The sequence below is a fragment of the Pan paniscus genome, chromosome 6, assembly GCF_029289425.2.
Source record: "Pan paniscus chromosome 6, NHGRI_mPanPan1-v2.0_pri, whole genome shotgun sequence".
NCBI classification, from domain to species: domain Eukaryota; kingdom Metazoa; phylum Chordata; class Mammalia; order Primates; family Hominidae; genus Pan; species Pan paniscus.
The window spans coordinates 36,843,734-36,866,440 of record NC_073255.2 but is presented as its reverse complement, the minus strand read 5'-3'; the positions used below and the strand labels follow the sequence as shown (position 1 = coordinate 36,866,440).

Genomic DNA, 22,707 nt, shown 5'->3' with positions numbered 1-22,707 from the left:
GCATCCCTTGTATTTGTTGTTAAAATAACACTTTAGGTGCATGTCTTAACTTCCTTTTTAGAATTTGCGCTCTTTCAGAGAGGGGATCCTACAGAGTTATGAGGATTAGCAAAGTATATTAAGTGCTTATTGCTAGTAGGTGCTGAAAATGAAGCTTTTCTTATTTTTGTTTATCTTTGATTCTTTCAGAACTCCCAGCAGTGCCTTTATAGATTTCTTTGGCAAGTATTGGGAGAATTCTGTGGAAACCAATAGCAAGGGCTGTCTTCTTCTGACCTCTGAAGATGCTGTCTGCTGATAGGATTAGTTGGGCTTCTGAGTAGAGGCTAGGGGCATTCTTCTTTTCCAACTGCCTCCTTGCCTTTGGTCCCTGTATACGCTCAATGGGTTATTTTTTCGTCTTGCCAGTTGTGCCTTAGATCAGTTTGTTAGACTGCTGTGCTAATGAGTCCAAGGGCACAGGTCACACCCACAGCTCACTATGCTCCATGGCTGAAGGTGAAGCCTCTGCCCTTGGCTGCTGCCTGGAAAGTGTGAGCTGTCATTGGTGACAGGGTCCAGGTGTGAGAGAGTGATTGACTCAGTGCACATGCATCATAGCTTTTGGGGAGAGTATGAGGTAAACCACACAAAGAACTTGCCCTTGGGGAGCTGATGTTCAGGTGAATTATCTCATTTATTTCTCATAACAAGGTCTCAGAAGAGGGGCTCTGATTCTTCCCACTTTATATGCAAAGAAACTGAGGTTCAGGGGGATTTAATAACTAGTCCAGCATTGTAAAGCTAAGTGCTAGAGCCAAGATTGGAACATAGATAGTTTGCTTCAAAGGCCAAGCCTTAATCTACTGTTAGTCAACTTTCCTCCCTATTATATGTGATATAATTGAAACATGGAAATATCTCTATATAGTCCTATATTTGTATATACCTTTATATGTAACTATATAGGTGTATCCGCATTTTAATATTTTTTTCTGTTATAATGCTCACTCTTTAAAGAAAATTTGGAAAATTCATAAAACTAAAAATGAGTGATTTGTCATCCTACTACCCTGGAGTCATGGTTGTCATTCTGGTGTGTCTCCTTTCAGGTAAATAGATATCACTACATATCTAGTCAAGACCACACTGTAGGTTCTGTGTTACTTGCTGCTTTACACACCTGACACTGCCCTGTGTGATTTCATTTTAACAGAGATGTAACAGGTCCTAGTGATTCTCAATTTGAAACCTCTTTAGTTTACAAAAAAATATGGTGCACAGCTCTCCATTAGCAAACCAGTGGTTTGCTTCCTGGGTACAGTGACTGTAATGGAAATGCTGGTGTGGAACTAAGGTCAACTGGGAAACATTGTACTTCCCGGATATGCTACAAGGAGATGGATTTTCTTTCCTTAACACTTCCTCTCCTCTAATCCCCTCCAGTGCTGAGCCTATTGAAACTCTTTTAAGGGTCTTCAGAGTCTACAAAAATTGACACACATATGAAGAACGTTGGGATATTGGGACAACATACATTTTATGGCCATTTTCCCCTTGTCTGCCACTCTGACCTAGGTGAGATGGTCAGAGCAGATGTTACTAGCTTCATGTGATAGATTAAGAAGCCTGATGCACAAGATTTGCCCAAGGCTAAATGACTGTAAATAGCAGAGGTGAGCTGGAACTGGGTCTCTTCTGCTTCCTGGGGATGGTTCCTAATGCTGGTTCTCAACATTTGCTTCTAGACTTTCTCATTGTCCCCTTCCTCACTTCTTCTTTTTTTGAAGACCTTATGTCTCATCTCATAGTTTAGCTGCATGATTGCACATTTACATTTAAAAAGGCACATCCTTAAAGGGACCTCAGTGCTAGATGTTGGGGATAATAGTAACGATAGTGACAACATAAATAACTGATCATTATTCACCATTTAACCCATTTAATATGTGCCAGATAAAAGAAGTGTTTTGTAAGTTTGTGTCCATTTACTCTGTAAGAACCTCATGAACCTGGTAAAGGAAGGACTGAGGTTTGAACCTAGATTTTGTGGTCTTTAAAGCCTGACCTCAACTAAAATGCCACGGAACCTTCAAAAGGAAAAGGGAAGAACATGGGAGCAGAGCCACTGAGCTCTTGGGATGCTATTTTTTACTAAAGGCTTATGTTCTGTACTTCTGACTACAATATAACACAGCATTCCCAAACTTTTAACTAAGCTTTGAAACCCATAAGCTTCACAGAGAAACCCCCCTAAGAAGTGTTGACCTCCATGCCCATCCCCACTGAGGTAATCCCTTTCTTACCCACTGCCTGCCACAACCCTTTTCTGATATATGTTTATGCCTTTTCTTACAGGAGGAAATATAAGAAAACGTCCCAGAGGTAAGAACATCTTTCTGAGCTGCAACTGGTTGATTCATTTGTGGCCCAGCTCTTCACAAGTCTGGCTCATGGTGGACTGGAACTGTAATAAACAGGCTTTTGGTTCTTTCTCAGCATGTTGCGTGCTTTATCTCCGATCGTGACTGCTGCTGTAATTAAAAATTGATTGCAGGCATCTAGTGAGGCACAGTAGGTGGATGCCTTCACAAGAGAGTAGATCCTGTGGGCTCAAAAGCTTGTTACTGCCGTGCTGTCTAGTGATTTTCCTAAAACCTTGACCAGAGAGTGATTGGGCTGGCGGGGGCTGAAGGTTTATGGATGGGGAGCACAATGCGGTCTTTATATACATGTTTAGTGTCTGAATTCTCCTTTGTCTCAGAATATCCTTTGCCTGATTTGCTGACAAAATGCTGTTGAGCTCAAAGCACAGGCACAGATTCCTTTAAGGGCAGTGGCAGTCTTTTGATTTGACTGTGGAAAGGGTAATTTTAACTAGAATGACATCTGTCATCATCCCTCATGTGCCCAGCCTGCCTCTGGGCTGTGCTTTGCAGACTCTTTGGCATAAGGAGCCATGAGGGATCAGGTGGTCACTGGCCCTAACCTATGTGGCTATTAAATGTTGGACTTAAATCTTCTGTATTTATAGTTCAAAAATAACTCACCAGGTTTTTGAGTGCATGGCCTCCGAGGTCCAATGGGAAGCCCATTTTTCAGTGCATATGCGATTTTCATTCCCCATTACAGGACCCGTTGACAGATGTAGTTTGCTGACTTGGTGGAGCAGCATGTGTATTTGAGCATGCATACAGGTTGTGACTATGGAGAGGGTGAGTGGGTTCTATAATGATAGAATAATGAAATGAGCTTAGGAAATGTCATGTACTTCCTCGTGGAATTTATTCATTTGTTCATCTTTTAAAAATTATATATATCTAAAGTGTATGATATTTTTTCATGTGTATATATATATATATATACATACACATAGTGAAATCATTACAGTCAAGCAAATTAACATATTCATCACCTCACGTTGTTCATTCATTGGTTCATCTTGTATACACTGCTTTCTGTTTTTTACAATGATTCATTTTCACAAATTTGATTGGACAATAATGGCACAGACGGTCTCCCATGACCTCTTTTATTTCTCCAGCGTCATCTCTTGCTACTTCCAACCTCCATCTTTATTCTTTAAACTTAGCTATGACTCTCCATCAAAGTTGGGATTCTAAAGGTCCAGCTGATCATGGATGCTTTCTTAGGAAGAGCTTTCATAAACTTTTAGTAAGCATATTATCTTAGGCTTATCTAGAGGTGTAGACCTCATGTATGTTAGGAGGCTTTTCTTGAGTTAGGTGGTCCCATAAAATTATAATGGTGCTAAAAAATTCCTATTGCTTAGTGACATAGTAGCTGCAGTAACATTGTAGTACAATGCATTAGCTTTTCTATGTTTAGATATGTTTAGATACCCACATACTTACCATTGTGTTACAGTTGCCCACATTACTAAGTAGAGTATTATGCTGTACAAGTTTGTAGCCTAGGAGCAATAGGCTATACCAACAGCCTAGGCATGTAGTAGGCTATACCATCTAGGTTTGTGTAAGTACACTTAATGATTTTCACACAATGTCAGTATTGCCTAAGGACACATTTATTATAAGGTGACTCCATTGTTATATTCTGTAATATTTATTCTTTTTATTGAGAAGAGTTTGGAAATAAAGTTACTTAGACCTTTTGCTGACCAAGCATTTGAAGCCCACAATTCAATCTAGAAGGCCTGTATCTGCTTTCATTGTACTTGACTTGGGTGTTATGGAATTAAACAGATTACATGCAGATTAAAAAATCATTAATGCAATTAAAATTTGCCAGTAGGTTTCAACAATGGCATTTTTTAGATCACTGCTTTAGTCTCGCCTTTTCTAATGAGCGTCATCTCACAGTAGAGATTCCTGTGTTGCATGGTCTCCTCCAGGGGTGTCCAGTGGAGAGAATATAGTCATGAGTTCTTAGTTTCTGTTTCTATTTGGGCCAGTAAAGCCCCTTCCTCATCCCTCTTTTATTCTTATCACTATAGACAGAAACTGAAAATCATGGTTTCAGGCTGCTAAAAGCCTAAAACAGAACAAAACAAAACAAAACAACAACAACAACAAAATAAAGTGGGTTGAGCAAACTTGGGTCCAAGGGAGTGGTATTATAATTTGATATGCAGCATAGAGTGCACGAGTCATTGAGAGGAAAATGAACTAAAACTTGAAAGCTTCCTGGAGATTGCTGTACTTTTCTAAATATAGTGAGAGCTTGTACAGATGGCTAAACAATTCTGTCTTGTTCAGGTTCGTTGGACTCACGGTAGTAATTGCATGTGAACCACTGAGCAGGATGTAAATTAATCACTCAGATTAGAGGGCACAGTAGTCTTGAGTAGTAAAAAGTAATTTATCATTTTCACATGTACTTAACCTGGAGTATGAGGTGCTTCAAAGTTGCCTCAATTTTATTTTAAGGAGAGATACTTAGACAGTGAGAGGAAGTTTTACAAGAGAGCTGCTCAAACCTGTCAAGGTTCAAATTACAATGTCAATTTTGTTTTGAAAGTGTGTTTTTTGCATATCTGACGTGAATGCTGTTGCCTTTTTTTATTTTGTCACTGTAATGAAAAATAAACCAGTTATGTTGGACAAGCTTTATTGAAGTCATTTAAAGTGTGAATTAATAGAGGATCAGTTTGAGCTCTTCTATTTTTAATGAGATACATTTTTTATATGAAGTAGATCCATGTACTTCTGATCCATCATTGAATTACAAGCCATCCTCAACTTAGTGGCTTAAAATAACTTTTATTCTGCTCATAATTTTGCAGGTCAGGAATTCAGGAAGGACTTGGCTGGCTGGTTTGGATCTGATCCACGTGGTGTCAACTGGGGCTGCTGGGGATGTAGACTCCACTTCCAAGATAGTGTCTTTGCTCACGTTAGGAGTCTTGGTGCTTTTTGTTTCTTGCTCTCTCCCTCTCTATTTTTTTTCTCTCTCTCCCTCTCTCCTCACGTGGCTTTTGTCCTCCAGGGTGCTTCCATCTGGCTTGGGCTTCTTACTACATGGTGGTCTCAGGGCAATTGCACTTGTCTGGTTTCTTAGGTCAAATGTTCTAAGAGACAGGAATTAAAAGCTGCTAGTCTCTTAATTATGGCCTGGGTCCAGAAGTGAGCACAGCATCACTTCTGCTGTGTCTTATTGGTCAAGCTATCACTGAACCCACCCATTCAAGAGAATGGACCATAGACTAAATCTCTTGATAAAAGAAGTGTTTTAAAAAATTTCCAGCCTTGTTTAATCTATAGAGCAAACCTTCAGCCTTTTTCAGAATAATCTTGCTTGAGACCTTCTCTGGGGATCTGTAGATTTGGAGTAGGTGGATTCCTCATTTGATGAATGGTAGACAATTTTAAATGTATCTTGACACTCCCAGTCAAGTAATGGTCTGTTTGAATGTTTGCTTGCCTACTTGATGGTTTATTTGGACTGGGAATAGCTGTGATTCCTTTCTCATGGTAGGAATAAACACAGCAATGTGGACTTAACTGGTGAGTTTAATTCTAACTGCAGTTATTTGGCTGCAGTTAATAATTAGTCAAATAAAGTAGGTGGCTTAATATAGGAAAACTAAGTGATATAAATGTTATATTAAAAGGTTTGATTTGGACATCAAAGGGAAGACAGCCCAGGATACAAAAATAATCTACATTTGTTTACGCTTTTCTTGCTTTCATTTTATTTCACTTATGTATTTGTTTACCTATCAAAACCTTGTTAAAGAAAAAAAAAACCCACAGCTTTCAAAGTAATTGTCATCCTACTACAACACAATTGAGGCAGTTATCTTTCTTTAAGTATTTCACCAAGTACGAGGCATATTTTGGTAGCCCAAGGGAATGTTTTGATGATAGTGATTTTACTGAGTCTCACTCCTAGCATTAAGGAGAGTATACTAATCTCTTCCAAGACCAAATTTCAGTAGAAAGAGTGATTTCATAAGTCCTCTTTATCGGGTTAGCAAGGGAATCAATAGGTAGTAGGTAAGCCTCTCCTTGCACAGAAAACCTTATTGGATTGGGTTTTAAATCCACATATTTAAGGGGAACTATCCTTTTGCTTGTGAATGAATCTTGTTCATGAGGGTCAATCATTCCAAGAGATTTGCAGAAGTGGTGAAATGGTAATTTGACGGCTAGAGAGGATTACGCTGTAAACCTGCTTACTCATAAATGTCTCATCCAGTTTCTTTTAATAGAGCTTCACCTTCAAGTTATCAGGTCTGGCTTGCAGAAGTTTATACCTTTGAGAAATACTTAGAAATAACCAAATACTTATGAGCTGCCCTTGAAGAAAGGAATTGCTATCAGAGCTGATGTTGCAAGCTGAATCTATGATAGAAGTGCTTCCAACACACACACACACACACACACACACACACACTCTCTGTCTCACACACACACACACACACCCCTATTTCAGTATGATAGGGGATTAAGAAATAGAGGCACAAATTAAAGACCTATCCACAAACCTGAGGGAGTTCTACAGACACACGTTCAATTTTCATGTGTCTGGATTATGGAAATACTTTGGTCAGAATGTTTAGGAGTTGGAGTTGTGGCTTAAAAAAGCCATACCAGGTAGTGAAAAACCTCAGTAGCATGAACATTTTTGTTTATTTGTTATTAATCATAGCACTGTTTAGACAGTTTAGGTAGAAGTTCTAGCTCTTACTGTGTCTGATTTATTCATTTTCTAAATCTAGACATATTTCTGTGAGTAATTAACTTTAGACAAAGGTGTCTCTCATGTTTTTGATAATCATATTATACTGATAGTCACATGCACAGTACTTTACAAAAATCTTCCATTTAACAAAAGTTTATTTAATACTTACTATAGTATATTGCTATATGGTTCAGTAAATACTGGAAATAACAAGATATGTACAAATGCCTCTGTTAATAGGTTCGCAGGCTTGTAGGTGAGATACAGGTGAACAAAGGGATTATAATAAAATGTGGTAAGTGCTATAATAGATATAAGTATTGAAGGTCATTGGGAACAATCAGATCTGTTGGGAGGATACTTACATTATCATATACTCTTCTCTCACTAGATTATAAAGTGAGCCTCCAGTAGTGTTTATTATTCGTGGTGCTTGAAAGTATGGGCATACTGAAGTCTAATAGGATAGCCCAGAATCTTTCCTTCTTGTTTTCTTCATGTTTTCAGTTATTTTAAAAATGTATGTTTTGCTGATTTTTAGGCTTTTAAAAAAAAAAAAGGCAAATGGCTCAAAAATATTCTAGACATTAGGAAGAAGACAGCCCGGGATACAGACATGTGCAGATAATTGATAACCTGGATATTGTACATATAGATAATAGTGTGGCCTCTATCTGTGGCAAGGCAAAGCAAGGAGTTATTTTTTTCCATGAATGTCTAGTGTGTTATTTCACTTGGATTTTGACGTGGCTCAGTAATCACACTTGATGAACCCAGTAATTGATTAAATCCAGCAAACGATTCCCTTAGTCAGGCCTGCCCATGTTCAGCCTTCATGAATTGACATAGCTAATAAGTCATCATCAACAGCCACCTTTGCTGGTAATAATAGATTGTCACGTGTGAAGGGAGGGAAGGCGAGTGGTTATCACCCTGCGGGAGGCTGCCTGCTAAGCAGTTGTATCCTAGGTTGGGATGTGGTACATCTTCTGCTGAACTCTGCCCCTGTTTCCTTCCCAGGATATATTAAGGCCCATTGGTTAATTCCAAAGTTCTTTCAGCACCTTTGAAATAGAATTGGTAGACTGTTGTCCCCTACCTTTGCAATTAAAAGTGGCAGCTAAGTAACTGGTTGGGAAAATTAACAGGGGTGACACAGGATAAATCAAATCATACATTTTTGCATACTTAATGCACAACCAATCCTGCATTCTACTGCTTACTTAGTAGCATTGATTTTCAGAGCCTAAGTGGTAACATCAGGGACAAGAGGATCTTCCAAGAGATAAATCCCTTTACAAATATTTTCCTACATTTGTGATGACTAATACAGTCTCAAAGTAGTAAGAACAAGTGCATCAGCCATGAGAATGTGTCCAGTTTACATTCCAAGATTGCCACCTGAATCAGGGTGCCTTTATAGCAGCCACAGTGGTCTGGTTAGAGCCCCAGTCACAGATGGATGCTGAGACTTAGCCTGCAAGTGCAAGTCCTGGGGCAGTTAATGTGAGAAAGGGCCAACAAGCACTACAATTTCAGGTAAAACATGGCTGGGGTGGGGGAAGGGGAGTGATGGAGGGTCTATATAGTTTTGATCAGAGTTCAGAGTACAGGCAGCCATCACTCATTCACTACTTACTCAGTCATTCACTCACTTACCCTTGCTAATGTATCAGCAGGAGTCGGTGGGGGGAAGGGAGGGGGTGGGAGGGGGCAGGGCACAGGTGTAGGGATCTAGGCCCAGAAAGGCTATTTAGAGGCTTTCACCTGGGAACTAGGCATGGGATGCCAGGGTGCTAAGATGTAGTAAGTATAATAGCTCAGGCACTTCGTCTGGGTAGTGTATCTAGACACCAGTAGCAGGAGTGACCTTGGCATTGAGCTGTCATTTTCTGAGTCAAGAGGATCATCTAGGCACAATTCATTCGTCTTTTCTCTTCCATCTTCCTTATGTCTGATAATTACTACCATTCTTCCATTTATCCAGGATCAAAACTTCTGAGCCCCTTTGTATGATCTTCTGTTGGGTGTTTCTTCAACTTTAACTTTTTATTCTTCCTCTTTGCCCATGATCAATGGGTCCCTAACAGATTGTGGGCTTTTCCTTCACATTACTTTCCCTCCCATGATCTTGGTCCAGTCTCATCACCTGTCTCTTAGAGTATTGGGTGGCCTCTTTAATCTCTTTCTTTACTCTGGTTTCTTCATCTTCTCCATGCTGCATACCTATGTCTGATTACTTTCTCCACAGCTCCTCTGATTGTGCCTTCTATGTTTGAAAAATAACAACAAATCTCCATTGGCTTCCTGTTGGCCATTAAATGCCTATCTTCTTGTCTTGGATTTTAAGGCTGCCTACACTTGCTTCCACCTAAACTTTGCTGCTTTGTCTGTTACCTTGTTCCATTCACCCTAAGTTCCAGTCAAGCTGAACTGCTTACTGACTGTCATATTTGCCTGATTTTTTTATGATCCTTTCTTCTTTCATATTCTTTCCAGTACTCTAAATGTTCTCATTTTTATCTGTTGAAATCCCATCTTTTCTTCAAGATCCAATTCAAAGACCATCCCTTTCAATGGAAACTTCTTAGATATTTCCACCTAAAAGAGTTCCTGCTTCTCTAATTCTGTATAAGAGTTAGTGGGGTGCATGTCATTCCTTGTGGCATCACTGATTTTTTTAAGTGGGGAATATGCTCCCCAAAAGCATTGGGCATGACAGATCTTTATTAAATGTGCATTGATTTTACGAATAAATCAGATTGGGATCCTTCATATATTTCTATCATGGGTCAGAACTAACGTCATAGTTACTAGGTGGAACTGTGGGTAAATAAGTTTGGATTGTGACTCATACTTTCAAATGGCTTTGCAGTTCACTGCATACTCCCACACGTAGACTCTCATTTGACCCTCACACTGGCAGGTGTAGAGGCCTGTGAGGTCAGCAAGACAGATGGCATGCATGGCAAGAATCAGTAAGTACATAATTGCTTAAATCATTGACTCTGCCTTTCTTTTCTTTTTTTAGTCCCTGCAACATGGAACTCAAGCTTTGGGTGGAAACACTGAGAGTATTTTAGCTTTAATCAGTGCCTCAATCTCTGTGTTTCCTCTACTCAAGCCATTAATCCTGGAGGTGCTCAGTACAGTATCAGATGTATTTGCTCAGGGTGGATCATTCTGAATATTTGATATTCAGGTATCTGTGTGGTTGTGCATCATTTGGCTGTTTGGCAGTGTTTTGCCAAAATGGTTTTGAGAGTAAGTTTCTTAGATTGCCTAATAAGACCGAAGTGCATTTTCAGGACTGTCAATAGCACTTATGCCCAGGCATATCAGGGTGCTTCAAAAGTTATGTCCAGACTTTAAGTTACCTGAGGAGACAAATCTCTAAATCCTTCCCAAACCTGGTGGCTTTCAGTGCTAAGAGGCACAATTGACAGGGTTGAATCAGTCATTAGTGAGGGCCGCCATGCTGGGGCCAAGTTCAACTTCCAGCAGCAGCAGCTTTAAAGGCAGATTTCAGACTCCCTGGAGACACTGGTCCAATGGAGTAGGTGCGCATTTCTTAACCATGGCATTATTGATGCTTTTGCTGTAGGGGCTGTCCTGTGCATTATAGGATGTTTGGCAGTGTCCCTGGCCTCTGCCCACTAGATGCCAGTAACATCTCATCTTCCCCTAGTTGTGGCAACCAAAAATGTCCCGTGTATGTCAAAATCACCTCTAGTTGAGAACCACTGGTAAAGAGGTAAGATTAAGAATCATGTTTGTATTCTGTCACATTTAGCTGTGCCGAATTGCTCCTCTCTGGTTCAGTGTCCTTGTCTGTAAAGAGATGAGATTCAATCTGAGAACGAATATGGTCTTTGGCTCAAAAACAGTATTCTCTGGTTCCAGTTACTGATGTCCTTCCAGGAGGAAGTCTAGGTCACTGAACAACATCTGCAGTGATGGTGGGCACTCTCTGCTCTTTAACTGAATCACCAGAAAAGAACAAAGCTGTCAGTTAGCACAGAGATCACTGGGCAGGTGACATAGTCTGTACCCCATATATATTGTCCTTTAGCCCCTAGCCAGATTATCCTTGGTTTACAATACTTCTAAATTCACTTAATTAATGAGAAGTAATCATGGGACATTAAAAGTATTGCTAAAGCACAAACTTTGGCAAGCACATAGGTATGTCCAGAGGGCCCCCTACTGATTGAAATCTATTGTGTGTCTACAGTGTGCCAGGTGCTTTACATGCATTTTCTCATTTGATCTTCACAATGATCCTGTTTTACAGAAAAGGAAGTCATGGAAAAGAGGTAACTCAACTGAGGTAACTCAAATGAGCAGACAAATGGTCGGGCCAGGGTTTAAAGGCAGGCCTTTCAGACACTGAAAGTTTCTTGAGTTCTTTCTATCCCTTTGGCTTTATAGTTTTTTTTGTTTGTTTTCTGTTTTTGTTTTTGTTTTTAATGGAGTCTTTCTCCATTGCCCAGGCTGGAGTGCAGAGGCAAGATCTCAGCTCACTGCAACCTTTGCCTCCGCAGTTCAAGCGATTCTCCTGTCTCAGCTTCCTGAGTAGCTGAGATTACAGGTGCATGCCATCATGCACAGCTACTTCTTGTATTTTTAATAGAGACGGGGTTTTACTATGTTGGCCAGGCTGGTCTCAAACTCCTGACCTCAAGTGATCCACCCGCCTTGGCCTTTCAAAGTGCTGGGATCATAGGCATGAGCCACTGTGCTCAGCCTGGCTTTATAGATTTTTACAGCTGTGGAGCCCCTCCTTTTTTTTCTTCCCCAAATGAAGCAGCTTAAAGCTGAATAAATCAACGTCAAAAAGATCTGCCTTTGGTAGTTCATTTCCCTACTCTGCCAATTGTTCTTTTCTCTTCAGACATTTTATGTTTGAAAGTTTTCGTATTTGGCCTTAACCTAAAAGTTGAAGCTCTCAGGAAAGTTTAATGAAGACTTAACAAAAAAACAACAAGCTATATTTAAGTAATGTGATTGAAAGGGAAAAATCCTCACCTCCACCACCAGGTTCTTTTTTCAAAATTGTCTATTTTCGTACTTAACAGCTAAAGTGCTTTGAAGCGATGTGATCAGTCATACATGAATACATAACTCTTTATGCATAAAAAATGTAAATAACAAAAATAGAATCGGATAAGAGAAAACATGTTCTGTATTTTTCTATCCTCTGATTTAATATGATACTGCCTTTTCAAAGTTCGTGAGGTCACTGCCTGAATTTTTCCCTTTTCTATTCCACAAGTGAAGTCACACTCAGCTCTGCTTTGTTTATTCTCATAAATTTGGGATGTCGAGGAGAGGGGACTGGAATGATGAACTTCTAAGCAAGCTGGAGGGAGTATGGCAAGATGAGAACATGCTTTGGAAGGGTGTGTCTGTAGTCTTTGCCCTGCCATGAAATTGGAAGAGTATAGGGTTGGAATACAGAGCAGGGGTTTGGAGTTGTCCATACTTGGGTTAAAATCTGAGTCCTGTCGTGAACCTGGTGAAATGCTTTTGTGGGTTTCCCTTGCCTACTGGAATCTGTTTCTTTTGGTAAATGGAAATAGTATTTGCTTCCTAGGGTTCTTGTGAGCCTGGAATGAAATAGTCTATGTGAGGCACATAGGAAGTCTTTGGTGTGTGGAAAGTCCTTAGTCACTGAAGTCTTGGGACTTCAGTACCGGAATTCAGTGACCACTGTGCAGAAGGCTTACACTTTGAGATGATACAGGTGGAAGTCTTGGGTCATCTAAGGGAACAGGTAGAAAGCAGACAGGTCTTGTTCTTCAGGGGCTCTGTGAGGCAGAGGCTGGATCTTATTTACTAAAGCGTGGAATCAGCCTTAACAAGGGATTGGTGACTGTCTTTTGGGGCACATGGAATAGGACTTAAAGAAGATTGGGGTAGGTGGGGCAGGAGATCAAGCTACATAAGGGCAATAGGCATTGGGACATGGACCTTAATTAGGAAAGGAAAATTTTGGAAGGGCACAGTCTCTTGTGGCCATAGAATATCTTTCTACAGGAAGGCATTTACAGTTTGTCTTCATTTTTAGTTTTCTATTTTGAGGAAAATTTATGTTCTTTAAACTATCACAGAGTAAACAGCACTGTATTTCATTGATTGAGAGTATACATTCTTGTGTCAGAATGCCTGGCTTCTGGTCAATTATATTCTAAGCATATGACCTTTAGTAAGTTACTTTATTTCTCTAAGCCAGTGGTTCTCGACTGGGGGTGATTTGGCTGATTTGGCCCTACGAGGATATTTGGCAATGTCCAGAGACAGTTTTTGGTTGTCACTTCTGGATATGGGGTATATTACTGGTATCAAGTGAATAGAGACCATGGATACTGCTAAATAGCCTATAGTACATGGAACATTTCCACCACAACAAAGGATTATCCAAAATGTTAGAGTGCCAATGTTGAGGTACATAGTTCTAAGCTTTACCTTCTTCTTTAAAAAGAGAATAACATACTTACCTTGTGGGTTTGTTGTAAGGGTTAAAAGAGATAAAGATTAAAAGTGTTAAGTGTATATCCTGGCTTTTAGTAAGTGTAAAGAACATTTTAGCAATTGTTATCAATGTTACTATTTTGACTTATTGTTGTTTATGTAGTAAATTTATGACTTATGTTTCATAAATGTAGCTGACAAGATTTTATAGGTCTATTAGATACATTTACATTTCACAAGGAAAATTTTTAGAGATACTTTTAATCATGCTTTGAAAGAGATTTTAAAGTTGTCTTGAAGGGTTAATATTGTGTGGCTTATATAAACACAGTATACTATATTCTGAAACAAATTAGAAATCATAAGTTCCACATGATATTGTATTTTACTAGTCCTGAAAAGCACAAAATCACAGGTCTTAAATGAAACACTTTGGTATTGTTGCACATTGTTACCTAGGAGGCAATAAAACAAAATATATTTACTGGGAAATGAAGTTCCATCCCTTACTTGTGGGGGTAGAAACAGTGAATTATAATAGTGATTTCAGTGAAAATTAGTAGGTACAAAGCAAATCACAATATAAATGGGAATAGATTCCTACTTAGTATACCCTGACAACACAAATATCCCTAGACATTGATAAAAGTCCAGTGCTTCTGAAAGCATGGCTGAATGTGGAGTCACAGGCAAGTTCCTTCCTGCTGCGAGGTTCTGAATCACAGTGCTCTGCCACCAGGGGACAGGGTCGTCCCTGTTGTCCTGCACTCTGGTATGTACATAAATGGAGGATTTTGTGTTGACTTTTCTACAATCAGTTCTTTAATCTTTCAGATGTGTTCCACCATTAGATCATAATCAAGAGTTCTCAGAATTAGCACTGCAATTAAAGCATGTGAGAACCCGATGTGAGCAATATGGACTGTGAGATGTGCAATCATCCTTCTGCTGTCAAACCAAATTCATAATCCTACATCTTTGATAATTTTGCCATGATTTTTTGGATAATTTTAGTAACTACAAGTGTGCTCTGTTGTTTGTAATAGTACTATCTTTACTGATCACCCCTACTCACTCATGACCCATTATCAAGAAAGTAGGTTAACCCTTAAGGTAATGCAAACAGTGCCTGTTTGCTGGGTAAACAGAAGCCCCATTCCTTCAGAGGACATAATGCTACTATTTGGGAATGAATGTACTTAATAATAACAATATAATACTGGTGATGAGGATGATGATGGTGGTGCTGATGGTGGTGGCCCATGAGCACAGTTATTGCTAACTTCATACTTTCACCTGTTTGCTTTACATCTGCTTTTCTTTCCTGCTGATTCATTCTATTGAGAAACATGTTCTGGGAGCATGATTTTGAGATCTGACAGATGAGATTCTGATGAAGCCATTGTAAAGCTTAAATCGCTTCCCATTTAGCATCATTATTTTGAATAGAAAGAAATGTTTCTTAAATTAGTCTCTTGTGTTGAAGATGAATCATGTTTAAAGGGTGCTTTTTGTCTTCAGATTCATAGGGTAGATGATCCCCCCTCTTTGATATCAGTGACTTACTTTTGCCATTGGCTTGGGTGGAACATTGTAGGAGCATAATTATACCAGAAGACTGTAAACAAGGCAATATATCACTAGCATTCAGAGCATGGATTTTGGGGTCTGAGAGATGTAAATTTAAATCCATTTTCCACCACTTAAACTTTGTGATTTTTCAGCCAGTTAAGCTTATTCTCAGGGTGGGGCTTACTAATGGTACCTAATTCAAAGGGTTGTGATAAGTAAATGAGACAATGTGTGTATGCTATATGGCCCAATTCTAGATATATATACTAGCTGTTAATATAATGCCTGCCCTTCCAATAAAAATTAATGGCCACAGAATGTCTTCCTTCATCATAATTAACTCTCTGCAAAACTTGGCCTCCCTCAGGCACTTATTCTGCTTGTGCAGGAGATTAATTCTTCAGGATCTCATTCATTGGAGGATTTGTTGGAATGGGGTCTGCAATAGGCGGAGGTGGGAGAATCTGTGTCTCATGCTTCAGGATGATCCTCAAGGCTGTGAAGGCAAAATTTGCAGGTCTGCATAAAGAGGCTAAAAGAAGTAATCCAACCCTTTTATCCTAAGATTCTAGGTGTCACCTACTACTGTTATTCTTTTGATCCCTGTATTTATCTTCTAGTAGGCTCTGCAATGCAATGATGTGTGGGCAGGGACCTTATGTTTCCACCATATATTTAAAAAGGGTAGGTGAGATTTGCAAAATGAAAGTCAGTCCATGTGGTTTGCATTAATAATACTACTGAGAGATTGAACAAATTGAAAGTATTTATTTTAAAAATAAGTCATACTGAATGTTTTGAGTTGAGTGTATTTTATTTATGGAGGTAAATTTTGACCTGACTCCACTCTCAGACTCTTCATTTCACTACAGGTTTACTGAGTGGAACTATGCAATTAGTAGTCAAGCACTGTGAGACATTAAACCAAAACCAAAACAAAAAATGAAATGTGGTTTCTACCCTCAAGGAGCTAATGACATAATTGGAGAGATATAGGACCCAGACAGGTAATTTCAATATAAGTTATTTGACAGAGGTACAAAGTCATAGAGAATTTCAATATTAAGTTCTTGGATAAAGATGTAAAGATTTAGTTACATCTGCTTAGTTTGGGGATTCAGAAAAGTCTTTCTGTAGATGACAACTGAGGCTTAAGGATGAGTAAGAAAAACAGCCAGATGTGGAAAGGTGGTATGGGTGTTTTATTTAGAAGGAATACTATGAGCAGATAGTTCATTTTTGTCACCGCTTTTGTTATCTGAGTCCCAGTCCCTGCTCTGGCTTGAGTGAGGTTTGTATGCAAGAGAAGGGAAGGATTGCTATGCTGTGGGTATCCTTGTGGGTGAGGGGCAACTCCCTGCCTTAATTACCTTATCGTGAACTAGATTATCACTCCCCTAAGGGCTGCAAGCAAAAGACAGAAAACACCTAATAAAGACCTTTCTCTACTTGAGAACATGCAGTGTGGCCATTTGGGCTATGTGGACCACTTGTCTGTCAGAATGGCCCATTTCAAAGAAACCAGGAATCACTTTAAAATAAGAATCAGAGGGAAAATAAAGACTCCTACAACTTCCATAGAAGAGTAGAGATTGACAGTAAATGATGAGATGTGATCCCCCCTTTTTAAATTTTCTCAGTTTTTGTAAGGCTGGTATGATTTCTTTCTTATGTAATTGATAGAATGCATCAGTGAAACCATCTGGATCTGTCTTTCTTTGTAGGAAGATGGTATTGAAACAGTTCTCAAATGGTATCAGAATTGCCAGCAAGGTCTGTTAAAACACAAATTGCTGTGACCCCCACCCCACCCACTCTAAAGTTCTGATTTGGTAGGTCAGAGTGAGAGCTGTAGATTTACATTTCAAAAAGTTTGCAGGTGTTGCTGATGCTGCCTTTCTGCTGGAGCTACATGTGGATAACCTCTGCCTTAATAGGTATAGGGATATTCAGAGTTTCTATTTCTTGTTGAGTCATTCTTGGTTAAGTTGTGGTTTTTCAAGGAATTTGTTCATTTCATCTAAGTAGTGAAACTCATTGACATAATGTTGCTTGCCATCTTTTTAATAACTGTAAGATCTGCAATATCTCTTTTTCATTCAGGACATTAGTAATTTGTGCCTTCTCTTATTTCTTGATCAAGCTTGCTACTTGTTTATTACTTTTATTAATGTTTTTAAAAATCTTCTGTCTTTGTTAACTTTTTCTGTTGATTGTGTTATGTTTTATTGTGCTCTGCTTTTTGTTTATTATTTCCTTTCTTCTACTTACTTTGGGTTTAATTTGCTCTTCATTTTCTAACTTCTTAAGGTGAAACGTAGGGCATTGATTTTAAACCTTCCATCTTTTCTAATATGAGCATTTAAGCTATACAACTCACTCTAAGCACTTTCTTTCTCTGTACATCCCCGTTGCCTCATCCATACCCCTATTGTTACCCTAGTAAACCTGTAGGATGGGTATGCTGGGGCAGGTGAATGAATGAATGTAGCTGACCTGGTAGTTTAGATGGCTCTTCCTTCGTCCTTGTTTCTTGCATATGTGGTTCTCAGACAAAGGAATTCCATTTATAGGAGAAAAAGTCATTTCTGAAGTAAACAATTTGTGAATGGAGAAACCTGTGTTTAGAAAAAGTGTGGTACCTATGAGGCTGGCCTGACACTTAAAGAGCATGATTCCACTGCTATGTTGGCTGAATTTTCTCTGAGCTGGCCCCACTCTGGTGTTTCCTTCACAGGCCAGGCTGTCCTTCTTGTTCATTATCCAAGGGGGTCAAGATGAAATTTCTCTCCCTTCAAGTCAGTTTTCACAATTGACCAGGCATGTTAAAGCTGAAACATGGGATTACCTTTCCTGTTTTCTCAGCAGCAGCTGGCATCCATTGCCATCAGAGGCAAGAGCTGCCCTCTGCTAATAGACTCTATACACTTGGACAGAGATGATTCATACTGCTAGGATTTCGAGCTCCTGGGTCTCTTGAGATGAAAACTCTCAGATGCATAGATTTTCTGGCTTTTGGTAACTCATTTAATGGGCAAATAATTCGGATGCTCTTTACCCCTGCAAGGAAATAGGGAATTCCCTGGGAAATTTAGTTTGGGACCCATCACTGTATAAATCATTTACAACAAACGTTGATCAGAAAATATAATTTCTTTATTCTCTTCCTTTTAAATTTATACCATTGGTATTGATTGCAAAACAAACAACAACCAAACAAACAAGCTAGGTGTAAGAGTTAAAGAAAGAGGAAAGAAACATGAAAAGCAGCTCAATAGTCAAAGACAGGTTTATTTTGGAGAATAAACCTGAGAGGGGCTTCTGGCCAATTTGGTCAGGAGCACTCTCTCTTACAGACTAAGAGTATTTAGGGGTTCAGAGTGAGAGAGTTTATCACAGGCTCAGAATGTTTCTGTGTGGAGGAGAAGTTTTTTGTGGGGTTGGAATGTCTCTGGTTGGAGGGGAGGTTATCTTGGGGCAGGCATGTCTCTGGTTGTGGAGGCGTTTGTCTTAAGGTTGGAATGCTTCTGGTTGGAGATGTCATTTGTAGTTTATGGTCATGCTGACATTAGCCATTAGGCTGATGTCCTTTGGGTTGGATTTAGGTGGCTTTTGATCAAGGGGAACTTTAAAATGTTGGTGCTTGTCCAAGAGGGCGATGCTCCTGCTCTGTCACTAGGCTGAGGAGAAACTAAACTTTGCCTTTAAATAATAGAGTATGATTGTAATAATAAAAATAGCCATAATATTACTTGAAGAAGCATGATAAATCATGTCCTTGGCACTGAGATAAATGCTTTACACACTTATTTAATTTTTATTAACTCCTCTGGGATAGGTGCTATAATACTATTGCCTCCATTTTATGGGTGAGAAAACTGAGTCTTAGATAATAATAAGTAACTTTCCAAGGTCAGGAAATGATGGGGCTTGGTTCAATTGAGGTCAATTTGACTTTTGGCCCCAATCTCTTAACTCTTATGCTACCTTGCCTCTGTATTTAACTTTGGAGGTATTGGGATATAGTGACAAAGCTGGGATTATGACTTAGTGTTTACATTAAAGTTCACATCAGTACTGTTTGGAGGTTTGGTTAATTCCTGTTTAGATTTTTTGTGCATTTGAAGCCAAGCATGACTGGGAGCTACCATGAACACACCTTGGGGAGAAAGGGAAAATAATTTTTGTAGAGAATGGGGACCTCAGTGAAAACTGTGCCAAGGAATAGGATCTCCAAATCGCTCAGCCTCTTTTTTCACTGCTAAGGGGAATCCATCCACCAGATTGGCATCTTTGTCCGAGGCACAAATCTGTGCAGCACAAATCAGCTTTTCTTCATTCTTGTGAGATTTATGGGATGTGGCTTCTGATTGAGCCATAATGGGTAGGGGGAGTGGGGGATGTGAGTAGGGGAGAGGGTAACCAGAAGCTCCAGCCCATCTGTTGGGCCACAAGAGGGCTTAATTTCTTCTTCATTTTGCTTTTAGAAGCTCATGAAGGAAACCTGTTTTTCCAGTTCTTTGCTCATGTTGTCTCTCTGCTCTTTCCAGTAAGGGGTTGATATCCAGGTGCTATATGCTGGTTTGACTGTGACACACAGTAAAAAAATACACTTTACATTATGCGTGCAAACACACACACACACACACACACACACACACACACACACACAGTCTCTCGTCTTACTACCACTGATTAAGTCTAATTTTCCTATTCTATTTTATTAACATAAAATTGTTGGCTATAACCCAGTAAGCTGATTTTGTTATCTACTGATAGAGAGCAGTCCATAATTTGAAAATTACTGATAATGGTTGGTGGGAGTAGAGTATCAGAGCATAAGCTATATCCTTTTGGGGATGAATTTAAATGTCCAGGTCTAATCTGGACATATATGAATGCATATAAATATGTTAATAAATCAGGGTACCATTTTTGTTTTCTGGAGATAACTCAATATCCTTCCAGGGGTCTTTGGGTTTTCCTCCAACCTGAATTAGAAGCAAGCCATGACAATTTCTCTCTTGGGTCTGTGGGTCAAGTCAAAGGAGGTAGCCAACAGAGAGAGAACCTGGTGGAGTTTCAAGGTGACAGTTCAGGGTCCCCTATTTGTCTCAGTGGTTCAGGGTGAAGATACAAGGTCAGGAAGCTGACTGTGCTCGGGAACCACTTCTTGAAAATCTGTATTCTTTAGAGTTTTGCAGTAGATAACAGCAACAATGGAAAACAGGTTTTTTGTTTTTTGTTTTTTTGCCAAGGTACTGACTGAGGAAGGACATTTATCCCCTTGATAACAAAGGGAATTGGGCTCCTTTGATGCTCAGAGTGGCATGAAATATATTCCATATACATTCTTCAACATGCTTTCCAGACTGTAAGTTCATTAAAACTACTGAATGAATTCCAGGGTGAGGAAGATTAAGCTGTAATTTACTATATTTCATGGCTCGCTTCTCCCTTTTCTTTGAGCCCATTCATCTGTGGATGAGTCACAAAGAGATAGCAAATGCACCACAGAGCATCACGCCTCTAGGACAGCTTTGGAAACTGACAATTGATTCTGCTAGGATGCCATCAAGAGAGAGTCTGCCCCTTCCCTTCTGCCTTGCCCTGCCTGGGGATTCAGCCCTCCTTTCATCCTGGGAAGGTCTTACTCTGTCAGCTGATCTCAGCTGACGATTAGTTTTGAGAAGTCACCTTCTGAATTACTGTGTTGGTAAGAGAGCTTGTGATCCCCAGTTCATGGTCTGGTCTTTCCCCATCTCCAGCTGTCTGCTCACTTGTTAGTCTTTCCTTGTGTACCCGAGCTTTGCTGCTGCATTACTCGCAGGAACCTTACAAACAGCACTTCTCAAAAAGTTTAATGTGATCAGCTGGGGATGTTTTTAAAACGTGGATTCTGATCCCGCAGAGCTGGGATGGGGCCTGAGATTCTGCATGTCTAACGGTTGCTAATGCCCTGGTTCTTGGCCATTCTTTGGGGAGGGAGGCTCCACAGGTTGGTGCATAGGTGTGGAGAGGGCACTGTCTGTGTGCACAGCCCTCATTTTCATAAGACCCAGCATGTGACCATAAGATGGTAGGTTTTTATCTATAATAATAGAAGCAGGAATCACGATTCCTTCTTGGTAGAGCTGATCTTTTCTCTCTAGTCCAGTCACTTTTCTCTTTGCATTCATCTTGTATTTACATGTACCTTTTGGGAATCAGTGTTCCTGTCAGTGGCTGTCTCCGCACACTCGTAGCAGTGAACAGATGCCCTGTGAACTTGATTCTTGCCTCGGAGTTGTGAGGAGCAGGGTATACCCAAGTGGCAGAGAGATGGGGACACTCTACAGGTGTGAGGAACTCACAGAATAGGAAGCTGGGCCTTGCTGTGAAGTCCCTGCTGGTCTGGGACACAGCCTGACAGTCAGGCAAGGGCAAGTAGGTTTGTTTTCCTCTTTAGAACATGAGGTCTCCACCTCCTCCTCCAAAATAACCTTTGAGGCAGCCTCTTCTCTCCAGGACCCCACGTGGGCTTTTCTGGCTTTTCTGCCCCATGTGGCATCCTGGGTTTCTAGAACACATGTGATTATAACAGAGTATGCCACCATGATCAACTTATGAGGAAGTATGTCTACTCTTTTGACTTTATTGTAGTTTTTGGCCCTAGAAGGAATCTTGGATGTCATCTTTTTCAGCCTCAGGTGAAGCAGAAGCTCAGATGGCAAAGGGTTGTGCACAAAGTCAGGTGGCCAAGCATCTAGTCTCTGACTACTGGGAAAGCAAATAACTCATTTTACAGCCTCCAGGAATTTCTCCCCCAAGCAGTACTTCTCCTACAGTACAAACCTGTGGCCCCCTCTGACAACGTCTGGACGCAGTCTCCTTGCCCCATCTCTTCCCACTCCCAGGCTCCCCACTGTGTAAATTTCCTAGAACCCTTGTGGTAGAGGGGCCTCTCCTACTTTCCATACCTCACATTCACATGTGTCCAGCCTCTGTTTCCTGCATCTTGCCAGTCTGTTGATTCTATTTATCCATCAAGGCCCTAGTCTAATTTGACTTCCTCCTTGAACGCAAGATCATCAGGCTGGTTGTAAGGAACCTTGGGTTCTGATCCCTGCCTATAATAAGCTATGCAACGTGGCCAAGATCTTTATACCTTTGTGCCTTCATTCCCTCATATGATCAAAAAAGGAACTGGCTCTTAACACTTCTGTGATTTCACAATACCCTGATTCCACCCTATTCTCTCCTTTCTCTGAAGGGTTGCCCTTGAAGCAGTGTAGAGGTGTCATCTAGACCCGGAGTTTAGATTCCAGCTCTGCTACTAATCAGTTTGTGGCTTTAAGCAAGTTACTTAATCTTTCTGGGGCTCCGTTTTCTCATTAGTAAAAGATAGGGTTGTTAGGGGGAATCAGTGTATAGTAAAATTATCTAACATTTTAAGCACCCAGGATAATTTTCAAAGAAAGGTAAAATTATACTCTCTTTTGGATATAAAATGAACATGTGTTAGAGATTTTATTT

General features: G+C 39.9%; 1 protein-coding gene across 14 annotated transcripts in view; it reads left to right on the top strand.

The window, feature by feature from the left end:
* The window catches only part of PDE1C (phosphodiesterase 1C), a 799,595-nt gene that overhangs the window by 369,268 nt on the left and 407,620 nt on the right, over window positions 1–22,707 (top strand). For 6 of the 14 annotated variants that reach the window (XR_010112580.1, XM_063605673.1, XM_034963896.3 and 3 more), the window contains one exon: window positions 2,338–2,364. The exons of the other annotated variants lie outside the window; for them this stretch is intronic. Coding sequence is in view for 5 of the 6 variants with exons in the window: in XM_063605673.1 (XP_063461743.1) it covers window positions 2,338–2,364 (27 nt within the window). In the remaining variant the exon portion in view is untranslated. The remainder of the gene's footprint in view (window positions 1–2,337; window positions 2,365–22,707) is intronic. 14 annotated transcript variants of the gene reach the window in all.